This window comes from Balaenoptera borealis (assembly GCF_965194805.1).
Source record: "Balaenoptera borealis genome assembly, chromosome: 15".
Classification (NCBI taxonomy): Eukaryota; Metazoa; Chordata; class Mammalia; order Artiodactyla; family Balaenopteridae; genus Balaenoptera; species Balaenoptera borealis.
The window spans coordinates 60365350-60382985 of NC_138871.1; the positions used below are offsets into that span (position 1 = coordinate 60365350).

The 17636-nt window shown below is 38.5% G+C and overlaps 1 protein-coding gene across 1 annotated transcript in view; it reads right to left on the reverse strand.

The window, feature by feature from the left end:
* Nucleotides 1-17636, reverse strand: part of ARHGEF33 (Rho guanine nucleotide exchange factor 33) — an 83564-nt gene that overhangs the window by 38393 nt on the left and 27535 nt on the right. Inside the window, exons 4-8 of the mRNA XM_082358377.1 lie at nt 10261-10425; nt 9817-9938; nt 8788-8930; nt 6253-6312; nt 5200-5424 (exon numbers count right to left, since the gene is read on the reverse strand). Coding sequence (XP_082214503.1) covers nt 5200-5424; nt 6253-6312; nt 8788-8930; nt 9817-9938; nt 10261-10425 — 715 coding nt within the window. The remainder of the gene's footprint in view (nt 1-5199; nt 5425-6252; nt 6313-8787; nt 8931-9816; nt 9939-10260; nt 10426-17636) is intronic.

Sequence of the window (17636 nt, forward strand, 5' to 3'; positions counted from 1 at the left end):
TTGAACCTCCAGCTCCCCATCCCCATGCCAGATGGTTCCTCATTTCCACCCGATGGGAAATGAGAAAAATTAAACTAGAGAAGCCTGAGTCTCTGGTGTCTGAGCTAACATCAGACATAGTAGAGGGCAGAGTTGAGATGCTTAAATGAAAACAAAGGGACTCAGAGAAGGCTTGCATACGGAACAGTCAGACTCCTCTCAGCCTCTTGCGCTGCAGGTCCCAGAATGCCAGCAGCCAGACTTACACTGTCCAGGCAGGAGAGGGGAGGACCTTCCACTGGAGAAACTGAACTGCCCAAGTGAAAAAGATCTACAAACACTGACATAAAGAGGTCACCTATCAAAAAGGTAATTTGCCACCTGCTTAGCGGATAATGAAGCCCACTTATTGATAAGCTTAACCAAGACAGAATTTTCAGGTTTTTTTAAATTTAGGGCCTTTTTCTTGGATATAAATAATTAGCTAAGAATCCTCAGACATTTAATCAATCTTACATCATAAAAGAAAGAGAAGGAAAAAGTATATACACATATTTTTAAAAGGAGGAGGGGGACTTCCCTGGTGGTCCAACGGTTAAGACTCCGTGCTCCCAATTCCGGGGGCCCGGGTTCGATCCCTGGTCAGGGAACTAGATCCCACATGCCACAACTAAGAGCCCACGTGCCGCAACTAAAGATCACGCATGCCACAACTAAAAGATCTCGCCAGCCACAACAAAGATCCCGTGTGCTGCAACTAAGAGCTGGAACAGCCAAATAAACAACAACAAAAAAATTTTTTAAAGGGACTTCCCTGGTGGTGCAGTGGTTAAGAATCTGCCTGCCAGTGCAGGGGACACGTGTCCAATCCCTGGTCCGGGAAGATCCCACATGCCATGGAGCAACTAAGCCCATGCACTGCAACTACTGAGCCTGCGCTCTAGAGCCCTTGAGCCACAACTACTGAGCCCATGTGCCACAACTACTGCAGCCCTCGCACCTAGAGCCGGTGCTCCACAACAAGAGAAGCCACCGCAATGAGAAGCCTGCGCACCGCAAAGAAGAGTAGCCCCCGCTCACCACAACTAGAGAAAGCCCATGTGCAGCAACAAAGACCCAATGCAACTAAGAATAAATAATAAATAAATAAATAAATGTGTGCTTTAAAAAAAAAAAAGGAGGAACCGTGAATAAACAGAGACAATGCAGGAAACAAAAGAAAACTTTAAAAAAAATCTTATGGTTACTATCCTCAAAGAGTTACCAGAAAAGGTCTAGCCATTTAATAATGACAGGACCCTATTTTTTAAAAAAGAACATTCCAAAAAAAGAAGAAACTTTTTGGCATTTTTTAAAAAAGATAAAAGAGTAGAAGATAAAGTCAAGGAAATCTGCCCACCCACCTCCACTCTCCTCCCACCCCACGAAAGAGACATACTGAAAAAGATGGTAACAGAGAAAATCAATCCAGGAGATCCAACATCAAATTAGTAGAAATTTCAGAGGAAAGAAAGAAAATGAATGAGAAGATATTATCAAATTAAGAATAGAAAAAAAAAAAAAAAACAGGACATGTATTTCCAGAAGAAAGGGCCCATTGCACTCAGTATAATTAATGAAAAAGACTCATATCATTGTAAGGTGTACCACATCACTGTGAAACTTTAGCACACCAAAGATAAAGAGAAGATCCTAAAAGTTACCAGAGAGAAAAATCAGGTAATGTGCAAAGGACTGGGGATCAGAATGGTATTCGACTTTTCATTAGCAACATTAGAAATTAGAAGACAATGGAACAATTGCTTCAAAATGGTGATGGAAAATGATTTTATATTCAGCTAAATAAACTATCAATGAATTACGTGGACGCTACCAGACTTTGTGTTCCATCAAAACAAGGAGTAGGGCTTCCCTGGTGGCGCAGTGGTTGAGAGTCTGCCTGCCAATGCAGGGGACACGGGTTCGAGCCCTGGTCTGGGAAGATCCCACATGCCGCGGAGCAACTAGGCCCGTGAGCCACAATTACTGAGCCTGCGCGTCTGTAGCCTGTGCTCTGCAACAAGAGGGGCAGCGATAGTGAGAGGCCTGCGCACCGCGATGAAGAGTGGCCCCTGCTTGCCGCAACTAGAGAAAGCCCTCGCACAGAAACGAAGACCCAACACAGCCATAAATAAATAAATAAACAAATACTTAAAAAAAAAGTCTATAAAAAAAATTTTTTAAAAAAAAGGAGTAAACCAAGAAACCAAGAAGGATATGCAAAAAACTCCACAAAACCCCAAATAGGGATCTAACATAGGAGAAATTTGAAGGAAATTCCCAGGAAGACTGAGAAGTCCCAGGAGGGCAGCAGTGCAATGAGCCAGCATGGAGTAGGATGACAGAGGTCTCCAGGGCAAATGCTTTTTTAAAAAAATGTAAATGATAGATTTTCTGTTACATTGCTAAGAAAAATTAAAGAAGACCTATATAAAAGGAGATACATACCATGTTCCTCAACTGGAACATCCATACTGTCAAGATGTCAATTCTCTACTAATCGGAATAAAAAGAATATAGAGTCTAGAATTAGACCCACCCGTATATGATCACTTGACTTTCCCTATTCAGTTCAATGTGGAAAGGAAGGTATTTTCAATAAATGGAGCTGAAGCAGCTGAATAGCCATATGGGAAAAAAATGAACCTACACTCGCACCACACATCAAAATTTATTCAAGATAAGTCATAGACCTAAATGTGAAAGCTAAAACTATAAAGAGTTTATAAGAAAACATACTAGAATATCTTTATAACCTTAGAATAGGCAAAAAATTTCTTGGAAGGACGCATAAGTCACAAGCTATTTTAAAAGTTTAATATTGATAAATTGAACGTCATTAAAATTAAAAACATCTGTTATCGAAAGACTATTGAGAAAGTGAAAAGGTAAGCCAGAGAATGGTCTCAACATGTCTATCTGACAGAGAACTCATATTCAAAATATATTAAGAAAGCCTACTAATAGAGGATAAAAAGATAACTCAATTTAAAAGTTGGATAAAGGACTTAAATAAGTACTTCATAAAAGAAATTATACAAATAGCCAATAAGCATATGAAAAGATGCTCAACATCATTAGTCCTCAGGTAAGTGCAAGTTAAAACTACAATATGGGGACTTCCCTGGTGGCGCAGTGGTTAAGAATCCACCTGCCAATGCAGGGGACACGGGTTCAAGCCCTGGTCCGGGAAGATCCCACATGCCACGGAGCAACTAAGCCCATGTGCCACAACTACTGAGCCTGTGCTCTAGAGCCCACGAGGCACAACTGCTGAGCCCGCATTTTTCAACTACTGAAGCCTGCGCACCTAGAGCCCGTGCTTGGCAACAAGAGAAGCCACCGCAATGAGAAGCCCGCACACCGCAACGAAGAGTAGCCCCCGCTTGCCGCAACCAGAGAAAGCCTGTGTGCAGCAATTAAGACTCAGTGCAGCCAAAAATAAATTAAAAAAAAAAAAACTACAATATGATACAAGGACACACCTACAAGAATGGTTCAAATTTAAAGGCTGGTCATACTAAATATTGAGAAGGATGTGAAGCAACTGGAACTTTCATTCATTGCTGGTAAGAGTATAAAATGTTCCAACAACTTTGGTAAACTGCTTGACAATTCCTTTTAAACTTAAACGTAATCCTATTCTATAATCTAGAGATTCCACTCCTATGTATACACCCAAGAGAAATGAGGGCATACACTAAAAAAAAAAAAAAAAAAAAAAAACCTGTACAGGAATATTCATGGCAGCTTTCTTTATAATAGCCCTAAACTGGAAACAATCCATATGTCCAGTATCAGGAGAATGGAAAAATTATGGTAAATTTATTCAATATGATTAATAAAAAGGAATAAACTACTGAATGAATTACGTACAACACATTATGTTGAGAGAAAGAGGCCAGACACGAAAGACTATATATTGTAATATTCCATTTATATGGAGTCAAAAACAGACACAACTAATTTATGGTGACAGAAGTCAGAGTAGTTTTTCTGTGGGTGGATATTGCCTGGAAAGGTGCATGCAAGAACTTTCTGGTGGTACTATTTCTATTATTAGAAATATTAATATACTTACTATATTATACAGGTCTGTATATCATGACCTGGTAGTGATCACGAGGGGGACAGTGAGCTTAAGCTTAAGCTTTGTGAATTTTACTCTGTGTAAATTTACCATCAATAAAGTACTGATAGAAAAATAGAAGCATGAACTCTTTTTAAAACATGGAAGCAAGCACCAGAAAAAACTGTCAAAAGAATTTAAAGTGGTTGTTATTGGTCTTCATAATAAACCTTTTAGTATTATTTAATTTTTCATGTATTTTATAATAAAAAAAATTTTTAAATTACCTCCCGCAAAACAGAGGGATATGCCATTGTCTCACATATATCAATAGTAAGTGCTCCGTGATGATTTATGATTTGAAGGAAAGGAAAGAGGGAAAAAAGGAGGAAGGGAGAACAGACCTTATTGCAGTGTTTGGTGTTTTGGTGGTGGACTCCTGATACAAGATTCGTATATTGAACATCCCCTATCACTGAATAAATAGATCACAAAATTCTGCCCTCTTCTCCACTAACCTTACGCCTTTTTTACAAAGCACTACATTACTAAATGTCATGGATACCCAGAATCAAGGTGGTGGTCCCAGTTGGCCATGTGACCTCAGGTGAGTCCCTTCACCTCTAAAGACTTTAGTTTGTTCATCTCAAAAGGAAACCAGAGGGCTTCCCTGGGCTTCCCTGGTGGCGCAGTGGTTGAGAGTCTGCCTGCCAATGCAGGGGACACGGGTTCGAGCCCTGGTCTGGGAAGATCCCACATGCCGCGGAGCAACTAGGCCCATGAGCCATAACTACTGAGCCTGCGCGTCTGGAGCTTGTGCTCCGCAACAAGAGAGGCCGCGACAGTGAGTGGCCCACGCACCGCGATGAAGAGTGGCCCCCGCTCGCCGCAACTAGAGAAAGCCCTCGCACAGAAACGAAGACCCAACACAGCCAAAAAAATAAATAAAAATAAATAAAATAAATAATTAATTAATTAATTAAAAAAAAAAAAAAAAAGGAAACCAGAGGCTGGGTGGTCTCATAGGTCCACTGCATCTAAATTGCAAGGATTCCAGCCCTTAGGTTTCCTTTTCTTTTCATTTTCAGCCTGCATAGCCCCTTGGGACTTACCAGCTAAAGAGGTTTCACATAAAATGTTTTCCAAGGAGCTGTGTCTGCCCTGGCCAGCTTCCTTGAGTTTATCTGGGTGGTCTTTCGTGACATATTCTTCACCCCATTCTTTACTATCCTTTGGCTGCCTCCACACACCAGGTGGAAGATGGCCCTTGTGTTGGATATCAGCCGAGAGGCAAGACTTAAGGTTTTCTTCTGCTTCTGGAGTTGTTGGGTTCATTCCTGAAAAATAACGTCTGCCATCAAGTTCTGATTGTTTAAAGATTATATTTGTTATGAACTCTTAAATATTATGCCTCTGCTTGGGTACAACTATCCCTTGAGGATTAAATATATCAATTAAGGATTAAAAGCCTCCACAATTGCAAAGCATCACCTTTCTCTGTTTGTGGTCTATGCTCTCACTCTTTGTACACAGTCTCTACTGAATAAGGACTTTAAAAAAATAAATTTATAAAATAATGTAACTAAGTTATAGTAGTATGTATTGACTCCTCATACCTGCTGCCTTTCAGGCGAGCACACCAGGGAAGAAAATACAGAAAGAGGAAGAAGAAGGTTGCCAAACACAACGTCTTATTTTGGAATTTGTTCTTCTTGGCCCTAATGATGGTAAGTTTCCCAAAGGCAGGAGGAAGGGAGGGAGGGAAGATGAAATAATTTATAAAATTCTGGTGAATTATCTCTTAAATAAATAACTTTTAAATTACATAAACTATAAGGTGTGTGGTCCACAGAACACTTATGTCATGCTACCTACACCTGTGAGTTCTCAGCAAGTGTAACTTCATTGGTAACTAAAATGAGCCCGAAGGAACCAAGAATACTGGTTTTGTCTTAAACTTCTCTGCCCCTTCTCTCTCTTTGGGTTTAACCGAGTCACCAACCTAGTCCAGCACACATCTTGGAATCTTAGTAACCATAGTGCTTTACCTCGCTTGGGTTCTTTCATGCCTGGTTTGAGACTTAGGGAGTAGAAGCAGGGAAGGTAGAAGAAGGGAAAGGGGGGAATTGCTAGAAGAAAAGAGAACTTAGAGAAGAGCCACTCACCAGGACCCATCATTCCCTTCACATTGCTATCTCCTACATGCATGGATCTGACCTCTTGAGCTGCAGAAGAAGGAAGGCTTTCAGTCAGTATTCATTTCACTCACATAGACTGGCACCTTCTATGAGCTAGGAACTGGGATAGACTCACAGAGCTTACCTTTGACTGGGGGAGCCAGAGCAGTTAAAAAAGAAAAAAGAGAATTACAACATAGTATGATAAGTACTATTTTCCCATTTCTAAAAAGATATAATAAGTGGTACTTAACTCATAGATAACCCTAAGAATTAAATCAGATAACATTTCTAAACTGCACACAGCAAGAGTTAATTATCATGTAACTATGATGGTGAGGATGGTAATGCTGAGCAGAGCCAGAACAATGCTTTCAAAATGTAACGCAGACCCTGTCAAGCCTCTGCTTAGCCCTCCAACAGCTTCCCATTTCAGTGCAAAGGCCAAAGATCTTAGATTGATCTTAAGGCCTTGAAATATCTGCCCCCCTCCCCTGCCTGATATTTTTCTTTCTTTAAAAAAAAAAACCCACATCTCCTATTGTCTCCCTGTTCATTCTGCTTTAGCCCCACTGGTCTTCTTGCTATTGCTTGGGCACATCAGTTATGTTCCTACCAGGACCTTGGGGCTGTTCCCTTCCCTCCACCTGAGATCCATAAACTAACTTTCTCACTTCCTTCAGGTCTTTACCTGGCACCCTCTCTAAAATTACACCTGTGTTTCCTTATTTGTCATCTTATCACATCTAACATACTACATATTTTATTTGTCTTGTTCATTGTCTGCTTCTTTCAGAACAAGAACTCCAAGAGGGAAGGAATTTTTGTTGTTTTGTTCATTACAACATCCCACCACCTAAATCAGTGCCTGGGGTGGATGGATGGATAGAAGGAAGGGTAGTGGGTTGGCTACACCTTGATTGCAACCTCATGAGAGACCTTGAGTCAGAGGCACCCAGCTAAGCTGTGCACAGATTCCTAACTCAGAAAAATTGACATAATGAATGTTTGCTATTTTAAGATACTGAATTCGGGGTCAGTAGATAACAATGGCACCATTTTATAATTAACAGTGGGTAAGCCAACCCTTTCTAAAAGTTTGGTCCTTTGACCCTGAGTTTTAACATAACGTACCACCAATCGTACCCAGAATGTCTTACTACGGCACATTATCCCCAAATTTTTGTAACAACTCAGTAGAATAAACTATGTTATATAAGCCATACCCATATAACAAGGAAGAAAGGAGAATTTGCCACCAAACAGCGAGTTTAAATCCACCTGGGCACTTTGCAAATATAACTTTTAATCTTTTATCTTGTGAACATGGTCAGCTGCCCCAGACTTGACATTGATCTGACCTCTACCTTCCAAGCCCATTCTGTATTCTTCCCTAACAAGATCATCCTTTTATGTCGTGCTCTCTATGACACGGAGCAAAGAAAGTAGGACGACCTGTGATGAACCCACTCCCCAGATGGATCAAATGAGTTTTCCCAGGCTGTACCTATTGTCTCTAAAATAACTACTCAAATGGGTAAAAACTAAAAATAAAAAAGCAAATCTGTACTTTGAAGTTAATACCTATTAAAAGCCACTTGATTAGGAGTTTTAAATTCAGTTATCCAAAGCACATTTATTGTCTTTGAATATATGAGCCACATTGTTTCTTAAGCCATAAGGGTAGAAAACCACCAGTCCTGCCCTTGAGGAGCTTACAATTGATCTAGAAGTCATTGAGCCTCTTTTGGAGACTTTCGACATGAGACCAGCATAAGAGGAAAATTCATCCAATGTTAATATCTACATTCATGCTCCTTCGTAGAAGGGGCTTGCTAGACATTGCTGAGGATACAAAGATGTAGCAAACATGTAATCGAACATGGTTAACAACATCACTTGGAAAGCCAGTCTCTTCAGTACTGCCACATGCAATTATTTTCTAACATCTGTTCCATCATCCCAGATCAGGGATGTGCCTGTGGCTGTTTCAGCCCACAAACAACACCAGATCAGTTTTCCAGACAAAGGGGAGTACAGAGTTAGATTGTCGCTGACATCACTGCCTGCCAGTTAGAGCAGATATGAATTTCTCATATCCGTGAAAACTTGGCTGAAAAAAAAAAAGGAGAACACACAATTTTATGTCTATGCAGAGAGACAGGGATTGAGAATAATGTAGAAAAGAAAACAATTTATTAGAGTGAATAATTTTTAAAATTTTTTCTCCTATGGCTGGTATAGTATTATTGTGCAATAAGTTATTTCCAATCCATTTGAAACTTAGAATACCCAGATTAGTATTTTCCCCCAAAAGAAAATCTTTTAAAATTGGGCAGACTCTCCCCATCTCTTAGATCCCCTGGATTCTTCTACATTCCAGTTACAAAAGGAAAAATTCTGAGCAATACACCATTTTCCTCTAATAAGCATGGATGATGTAAGCCTATTCCCAATGTTACTTAAGCCCTAGGAACCACGGAAGAACTACTTGGCTAATTCAGTGTGATGCGTGAACTGTACCTTTTTCATAGGCCTGAGAAGGCAAAAGGTTTGTAAAGTCTTCACTTGGAAGAACAGGTTCAGGGATGTTGATGGAACGGAAAGGACTTCCTTGTGCTTGAGCAGGTCCGGCCTGTGAGCCATGTTCTTCTTTTTGAGTTTTCCTAAGGAAGGAAAACAAAGGATCTTAATACATGATGGGGTAAGAAGAGAGTAAGTTCAGAATAGGTCAAGAAAATTTCTGAACCCTACAAAATTGCTGTTTTTATAAATTAAAAGCAGTTAAAACTAGCAATTCACATGATTCATTACCAAAGCTGGAGAAAAAAAATCAAACATCTACAAATCACCTTCTAATTGTAATATCTATATTCTTATTTTTCTGTTACTGGCTTCCCTGTGGTCAAGATCTTCACAGAGTTTACAGCGGTGTCAGTTTGCTTGGGATGATTTACATTCTCTTCACAAACCAACACAAAGGTAGCAGGAAGGAGCAGGTCCTCAACTGAAAACAATGAACCATTCTCCAGGGTCACACAAATATTATTTCTATTTTAAATCTGTTAATATTAAAACATGTAACAACGAAGATTATGTCTGTTTAGTGGTGAAGCTTTACTTGATTCAACCTGGTTGAGATACTGTTTAACATAAATTTATTTTCAATGGTCAAAGTCAAATAAAAGTATTAGAGAAATTTCAGAAAACTAATAAAGAAGGAAAGTCACTGGTGACCCCACTATCTTAACACAGTCGTAATTTAAATATATCTTTCTAGTTGTTATTTTACATGTTTTTACAGTTGAAATCAAATTCTACATGGCACTTTACATCCTTTTCATTTAACTTCCTATTGTATTAGGTGCGTTTTCTATTACCATTCATTTTTAGTATTAACCAACTTTTATGCTGCATAACCTCCATCACATGCTGGCCCATGGAGCCCAGTGGCCAGCTGTACACCAAGAGTGGGGAAGGTGTTCCTGGTGCCTTTGTACAAGCCATTGCCTATGGGTTTGCCTTTGGTCAATTTTTTGGTCAGACACTCACTTGGCTTTAACTTTTCGAGATTCTCTTCGCTTCTCCTGTTGAAGCTGTTCAATTTTCTGTTGCATTTCTTCTTGTTTGGAAGTGATGGCCTGGATCATTGACATGGCATTGCTCAGCTCTTCCTAAAAAATAAGAATTGATATGTATTTAACCTGGTATATGAAGTAAAAGTATATAACATGATATCTAGTACACAGTAAGCTTTTAATACATACTTGTTGAATCAATGAATGAGAGATAACAATTTTACTTCTATTGTAGCTTCTAATTTTAACACAGAGATCCAAGAAAGTAAAACATGATATAGATATTTTTCCATGAAAATTAGTGAATGGGTCAGAGGAATACTCTTGTATTTGGTTGCTAGGCAAAAAGGCAAGTTTTCTACTTCTGTTACTAAGACCAGGAATCTCTCTTCAGCAGGGAAATAGAAGAGGGGCCCACCTTAAAATAGTTCAATGAATTCTTCATCTCAGTAACTTTTTCTTCCATGGAACATCTGCAGCTCTTAACCTTCTCTTCCAAAGCATATTCTCCATGTTGAATTCTTGACAGTTCTTGCATTGCTTCTGTGAAGCCAGTTTTGAGTTCAGAGGCTAGAGCCTGCAACTAAATACACAAAGAGTGAATTCAGTTTGCTATAAATTATTATAAATGGTATCACTGACACTTTGGACATTTCTCTTGTTTGAGAAACCAGGCTCTTGAACATGTGCAGAACTCATTTACTAGAAGACTAAAGTTTGGACAACTTAAGGAAACCTTGGCCCCATTCATCTAGGAAAAAGAGGATCTTCTTTATATCACACATGCTGAAGTTTGATAGTGACAAGAAAGCAAGCAATTTTAATTAAGTTGGCAAGTGCTTCTGCAAGCTACTATTTATTCTGACACTTTTGATTAAAAAGAGATTTACTTGAAAAGCAACATATGCATGTGAAAGACAGTGTTGATCTATAACGCTTCAAATTCCATGAAAGAAGGGATGTTGAAGAAATTCAGATATTTTTTCCCTAAAAAATGAAACGATAAAAAGAGTAATAATTAAGCATATCTGAATATTTCTTTGAAAGGGAATAAGTTGTTTTTTTTTTTAAATATTCTTGGATGATATCATGGAAAAGGAGGTAATGGTATTTCCAGTGGCAGGAAATAGCTACAACAGTAGAAGTTCAGCACATTGATAGTGATGTGAATCATCTTCAGCCATCAAGCCCAGTTGTGTAGCAATGCACACTGGATTTTTATTGTCAACTTCCAACCATGAAAAGGGTGTCAATTTTGGAGTCAGATAGGGTATAAATCCTAGCACTCTCCTACAAGTACTAAAACCTCAGGCAAGTTTGTTAACCTCTTTGTAGCAGTTTCCTCATTCATAAAATAGCTGTGATAACATTTCACTAGGCTGTCTTGAGAATTAAATGAGTAAATGTAGGTAAGGTGCCTGCCACAGCATATATGCTTGGTACATAAAATGTGTTCAAGAAATTTTAATTCTTTTCCCCCTTTAAGTAGCAAATCAGAAAGTTAAGCGCAAACAGAAATGTGGAGAAAATGGAGCACTTCTAAAGTTCAGTTTTATTTATTGAATAAATGAAAAAAGCATTTTCAACAGACAGAAAGTTAAGATAATAATAACAATAAGATAATAATAACATTACTTTCATGATATTTATGATCTTACACTCTGCTAAGCAGAGGAATGCTTAGCTCCAGATTGCTTTTTACAACAGAACTTTTTAGAAGGTTTATTCTACAATTAAAAGTATCCACCAAGTATGCTTAATTTAAAGGGATGGAAATTAAAGTCCAGGTACCTTAACAAAATTTCTTCAAATGTGTATTTCTAAACATTTTTAGAATCTGATTATCCAAATGGTTCCAACTTGCAGTGGCATCTCCAATTATAAAATGACTTACTCTCCTACACCGTACTTTCACAATATAGGGTTTTGTGGTTCACTGTGCTTCACAAAGTTTTCTTTCGAGGGCTAGGAGGAGGGGGAAATAAGAGGAACCAAAGAGATCATTCTGAGGGAAAAAGCATGCCCTGTCAAGTGTTTGGAGCTGAAAGATTGGGAAACAACATGAGCAATCTGTTTTTCATTCCAGTCATTTTTAATTTTAATTAATCTCTGTGATGGATTTCGGCACATGTCCTAATTCAGTTGTCATGATGGATTAAATCACCAGATCAACTACATTTGATCTGGTAATTTTCATTATATAAATTCATCTTCTGTGAGCAAAATGGAATCGATGGCCATATAAAATCAAAGCAAAACCTAGGCAAGTCTTAAAATTGAAGGAAGGAAGCCTGACATTCACTCACATTTCCTGCTTGAAAAAAAAAAGGGAACCATTTTCCAACAGAAATAGGTTTCATTTTCACTTCTCCCTTAGGTGGATGTGTGGAGTTTTCCCCAGGAGGCAAAAGGAAGCAGCAGGGTCCTGGGGAAAGGATTTTCCTCACCTGTAGAACCCCAGTTCTCAAAAAATTAAGAACTATCAATACATTTCACTAACAGCCAGGTTGTATAGGGACTTTGGGAATTCTGAAACCATTTAGAGCTATGAGCCCATTTCCTTTCCATGTATTACTTTGAGCTCCCTAGATACCTGCCACTGAAGTAACACTACTGCTTTATAAACAGCTTCACAACCACTGACCAGCCAGGGAGCGGATGCCATAGTGAATACAATCACACACCTGAGACAACAGGTCATTTTTAAGGTGCTTGGGGCTCTTAAAATCTTTAGCTGCTACAGACTGGTTTTCTGGTACCAACTGGCCATTCATTTGTGAATAAAAAAGTACTCTGCAGACATAGACTTCTCTTTTTTCTGCTCTCTCTGCAGCTTTCTTATTTGACAGCCCACAGCCCACCCCCAGGATTAGAAACGGGTGTCTACCTTGTTCTCCAGCGAGTTGAACACGTTCCTCATCTCGTTGATTTTTTCATGAAGCTGCTCTAGAGAGGTTATGATCCCTCCATCCTGCCGCTGGAGGCGGGCTCCCACTGGAGGCAGGTGCAGGGAAGACTTGTACTTCGAAGCCTACGGTCCACAGAGGGCATCTTAGGCTCAAAGAAATAGGGAAGGGGAGTCCGAATTCTCCCTATGTCATGCTCTTAATTTCTGTTTCTCAATTTCTTTTACTTTCTTGGCTTCTTAACTCTTCTCAAGATGAATTTTAGTCAATGTCTTCCCATTTCTTTTTTCCACCAAAGATCCCTCAAACTAAATTTTCATAAATTATGTAAGTTGTTCCAACTTGTTTTTTACACAGACTTCTCTCTCCTTCCTTTCTGTCCCATTATTAAGGTCAGAAGGCTGCTATGAAGCAAATTCAGGGACTGGGCCTGTGCCTTGAGAACTCTGCAAAGTCATAAATGTCAAGATTTGAGAAATCTCCACAAGGTATGCCAAATTCCTGCAACACCTGACTAAAGGCTCTACAGGAGCAAAAGCCCAGGTATTTTGAAGTAGCACATGATGGCAAGGATGGCAAGGTAACTGCTTTGGCTTCCCCCTGAATTGGGGCGGCTACAGAAGGAACAGGTTCTTTCTGCCAGCTGCCACTTCCTAATTGTAGGCCTCTATTAATCCAATGCAACAAATTAATCCATTGCAATTAATTTAACGCAGTGATTTAAAACACAAAGTAGGTGAGTCATTTGAACAGTCAAGAGTAAATTTCCCAAATCTACTCCTCTACATTCCCTGCAGAAGTTGATCCTTAAAGTCATTCTTACAGGGCACTATTGAGGCTGCTATGAAGCCCAGTGGGCTGGAAATTTATCTTATCCGTCCTTGGATGCACCACAGGTCTAGCAGAGTTAACCTCTCTGGAGTTAGAAGATTCCTCAATGGTAAAAAGAGACTGAGGCTCAAACAGGGCTTAGAAATCCTAGAAAATGTTCAATGGCAGTTTTGATGATGAAACCTATTACTGCAGGACTGGTTCCCATAGTTTTTCAGTTAGAGTTTCTTTGGGTACATAACTCATTTTCTTAAATTATTTTCATTACAAAGAAAAATAAAGAAGTAAAAAGAGAATCACCCCAAATCTCATTAATATAACCATTAACATTTTGGCATATTTCCTTGTAATTTGTGCTATGAATATAAATGCAGATATTTATATTGTTGAAATCACACTAAAGATATATTTAGATTCTGCCCTCCCTTTTTTTTTCTTTTGGCTAACATTCTTATAAGTCCTTTCCCTTAGCCTTCAAATTTTTTTCTAAGTAGGTATTTTTAATGGCTATATAATATTCCATCCTACAGATGCGCCAGAGTTTACCTACCCATTCACCCTTGTTGGAAATTTTTGTTGTTTGTAATTTTTCAATATAAAATAATGCATTGGAATAATATAATATAAAAATAATGCATAAAAAGAATGCTTTTTATTTAAAGATTTGTATGTATTTCAGGTTATTTCCTTAGGATAAATTCCTAAATATGAAATTACTGTGAGTCAAAGGATGTTAGGTTGTATTGACCCAAAGGGCAATCTACTGTATTAGAAGGAGACAACGTATTTAATTAATTAATAATTATACAAAATATATTTGACCAGAGGGTTTGAAAAGTTGTAACAATATGGTTGTATATTCTTAGAAACATGCTGTATGATGTGCAATGTCCTAAATTAGTGTATTTGGAGAAACATGTCTCGGACAAGATGTATGAAACATAGGTAGTATAATTGGTGGAAGCTGAAGAGTCTACATTGCTAAGGCTACAAGTGAGGCAAAAACACAGCTGGAGTTCAAATCATTAGTGTGAGGGTTGAGCTAGAAATAAATTGCGCAGTTGCCACATCTGTTGCCTTAACTGGGGACCCCCGACCCCCGCTTCTCATGTTAATGGAATCATAATTTTAAAATACATATTCAAAATGAAGTAATCAAGGCCGAAGCAACACAGTGTGACTATGGAAGAGAGATTGGGGTGGACTTTGAGAGGGCTATGTGCAGTGGACCAAGGACAAGAAGGAAAGGGGACAGACTTGGATTCAAATAAAAGGAAGTATACTAAGCTAAGGAGCAGTCAGCGTGTCCACACTGATTCACCTGGTCCACAGTAATTCTACCTGGGATGAACTGGGAGATGGTAGTGCTCATTCTCCTGTTGGCTTCTGTGACCTGATTTAGGTCATGGTGCCTTACTGTTACCAAGTAGGTAACATCCATCGAAAGAACAGGGAACCAATTTGGGGTACAAACATTTTAACACTTTTACTGCATTTTAACTATTAATTTTCATAAAAGGTTCCACCAATTTACACACACAGTCATCAGATCTAAATACTATTAATTATTGTATTATTTGCTAATTAGGTAGTCAAAAACTAATACTTGTTTTAATCATTGTTTCTTTGAGCTTCAACCTTTTCTTCCATTTATTAGCCGTCTGTAATCTTACTTTGGGAAATTACGTTCTTTGCCCATATTCTACCAGGGTTTCAGAAGTTCTCTTTTTATTAATTCTATGAACTATTTATACATCATTAAACCTCTGTAATATTTTGGTAGGAATTTTTCCAATTTTGTTATTTGTCTCTGAATTTGTTGAAAATATTTTTACATTGGGAAAATTTTTAATTGTGATGTGATGAACTCTCTAACCTTTCCCTTGTGATTTCTTCCAGTGCTTTTTTACTTAAAAAGACGTTTCACATCCAGAGACAAAATAAATATTCACTAATTCTAAACTTTTATGGTTTTTAAAAATATTTAATCCTTTCATCCACTTTTGAGTTTATTTTGATTAGAGTATGAATTGAGAATCACTTCTTTCTTTTGCAAAGAACCAGACAATTTTCCAAATACCATTTGGCACCAGCCTAAATGACTGCATCAGGCCTCTTGGCTCAAAGCAATATATACATCTCACGATATTCATTCATTCATTCAACTAATATTTATTGAATATGTGTTGTATTCCAGGCACTATACTTTATTCTGAGAGTTCCACAGAGAGCAAAATGTACTAATCCCTGCCCTTGGAGCTTACATTCTAGAGAAGGAGACAGACAGTTAAAAAATAAATAAGCAAGTTAATATTTACTGTAATGTCAGGTAGGGATGGGGGGTGTCTATTGGGAAAATAAAATAAGGAGATAGAAAATGGCTGAAATGTCATATGTTGCTTCAACTTTCGATGTCACAGGGTTTTTTTGTTTTTTAATATTTATTTATTTATTTATTTTGGCTGTGCCGGGTCTTAGTTGCGGCATGCTGACTTCTTCGTTGCAGCATGCATGTGGGATCTAGTTCCCTGACCAGGGATGGAACCCAGGCCTCCTGCATTGGGAGCGCAGTCTTACCCACTGGACCACCAGGAAGTCCCAACACTTCAACTTTCATATTTTGCTCTCCCTTTTTAGTATAGATTGTATCTATTATAGTTAATTTCTCCCTGCATCCCTCCTTCCTCTTCCTCTTCTTCTTTCTTTACTTCTCCTCCTTCATCTTCTTTTTGGTTAAATGTTGCTTGCAGTAAACACACTTGGACTTAGGAGACATTCTTTTAAAACAAGGATGGGGTTATAATCACAGCATCACAGAGGTCATATAGGCCAACTTCACTTCTACTGCTTCATTTGTTCCTCTGTGAACAGATGTACTTGGATTTGTGACACAATAAGAGAATGAGGCCACCCCCACTGCAGCTATATTTAGCCAACATTCAGGGAGTGACCTACATAAAATCTATAATAGACTTTAAATCATACCTGAGTTTAAAGAGATAGTCACACTCATTCAAATGCCATACAAAGGTCAGATGTTAACAGAGGGGAGGTGGGTGGGGAAGGCTTTTGGAGGTCTTGGACAAGTAAAGCATCAAATCAGCACTGAGTGAAGACTCACTCTGGTTTCCAGACCTTTGTTCAGGCTAGTCCCTCTGCCTGAAATACCCTCCCACACATCCACTTACCAATGATCAACTCGTCCTTAAATGCCTGCTCCAAATCCTTCAGTCAATATTAATTCATTCCTTGTCCATATTCCATAGAATTTTATCAATGCCTCTGTTGTAATTCTTCCAACAGCCTACCTTGTATGAGCTATTTATTGCATGGACACTTAAAAATCAATGAGAATGTCTGTTTCATCTGTTTCATCTCCCGTTAGGCCAAGCAGAAGACTTTGCACGTAGTAACTGCTCAATAAATACGCATTAAGTTGAAATGAGGCTGTTGCCTTCGCCCCTTCTTATTGCTGGTCTGGTTCTAGGAGCAACATGATTAAAATGTTTTCATAATCTTGTGCTGGCTTGCCCTAGTTGGGTCCACAGCAATGATCTCTTGCATGATATTTTTGGGAACTAGTTGTTATTTTCACTTTACTGTTACTTAAACTCAACAAATCTAAATTACGTTTCCCCCAAACTACCTGCTCCTCTGGATTCCTATATCTCTATTTGGGAGACCACTCTTTTTCCTAGTTACCAGGGCTTAAAACCTTAGAGCCAACTTTGAAATCACCTTTTCTCCCAACCCCCATCAAACCCTGTCACTTCTTTCTTCCTTCTCATGTATTCCAGATAACAATGTCTTAAGTCTAGAGAGGAGCATGGGTTTCCCTAACCCAAGCTACTTTTACATTACAAATTATGTCAGAATAATCTCTATGCTTTTTAAGGACAGAAATTTACTTTAAATCACATGCGGAAGATAGAAGCCAAAGAAATGCTATGCAGCGAGCCAAAGCAGCCCAATGTGACTCTCGTTGCAAACATATTACATAAAATTTTGCAGAACATTTATCTCCCTTGTAAATCAAATTATTCCCATTGTTTAAAAA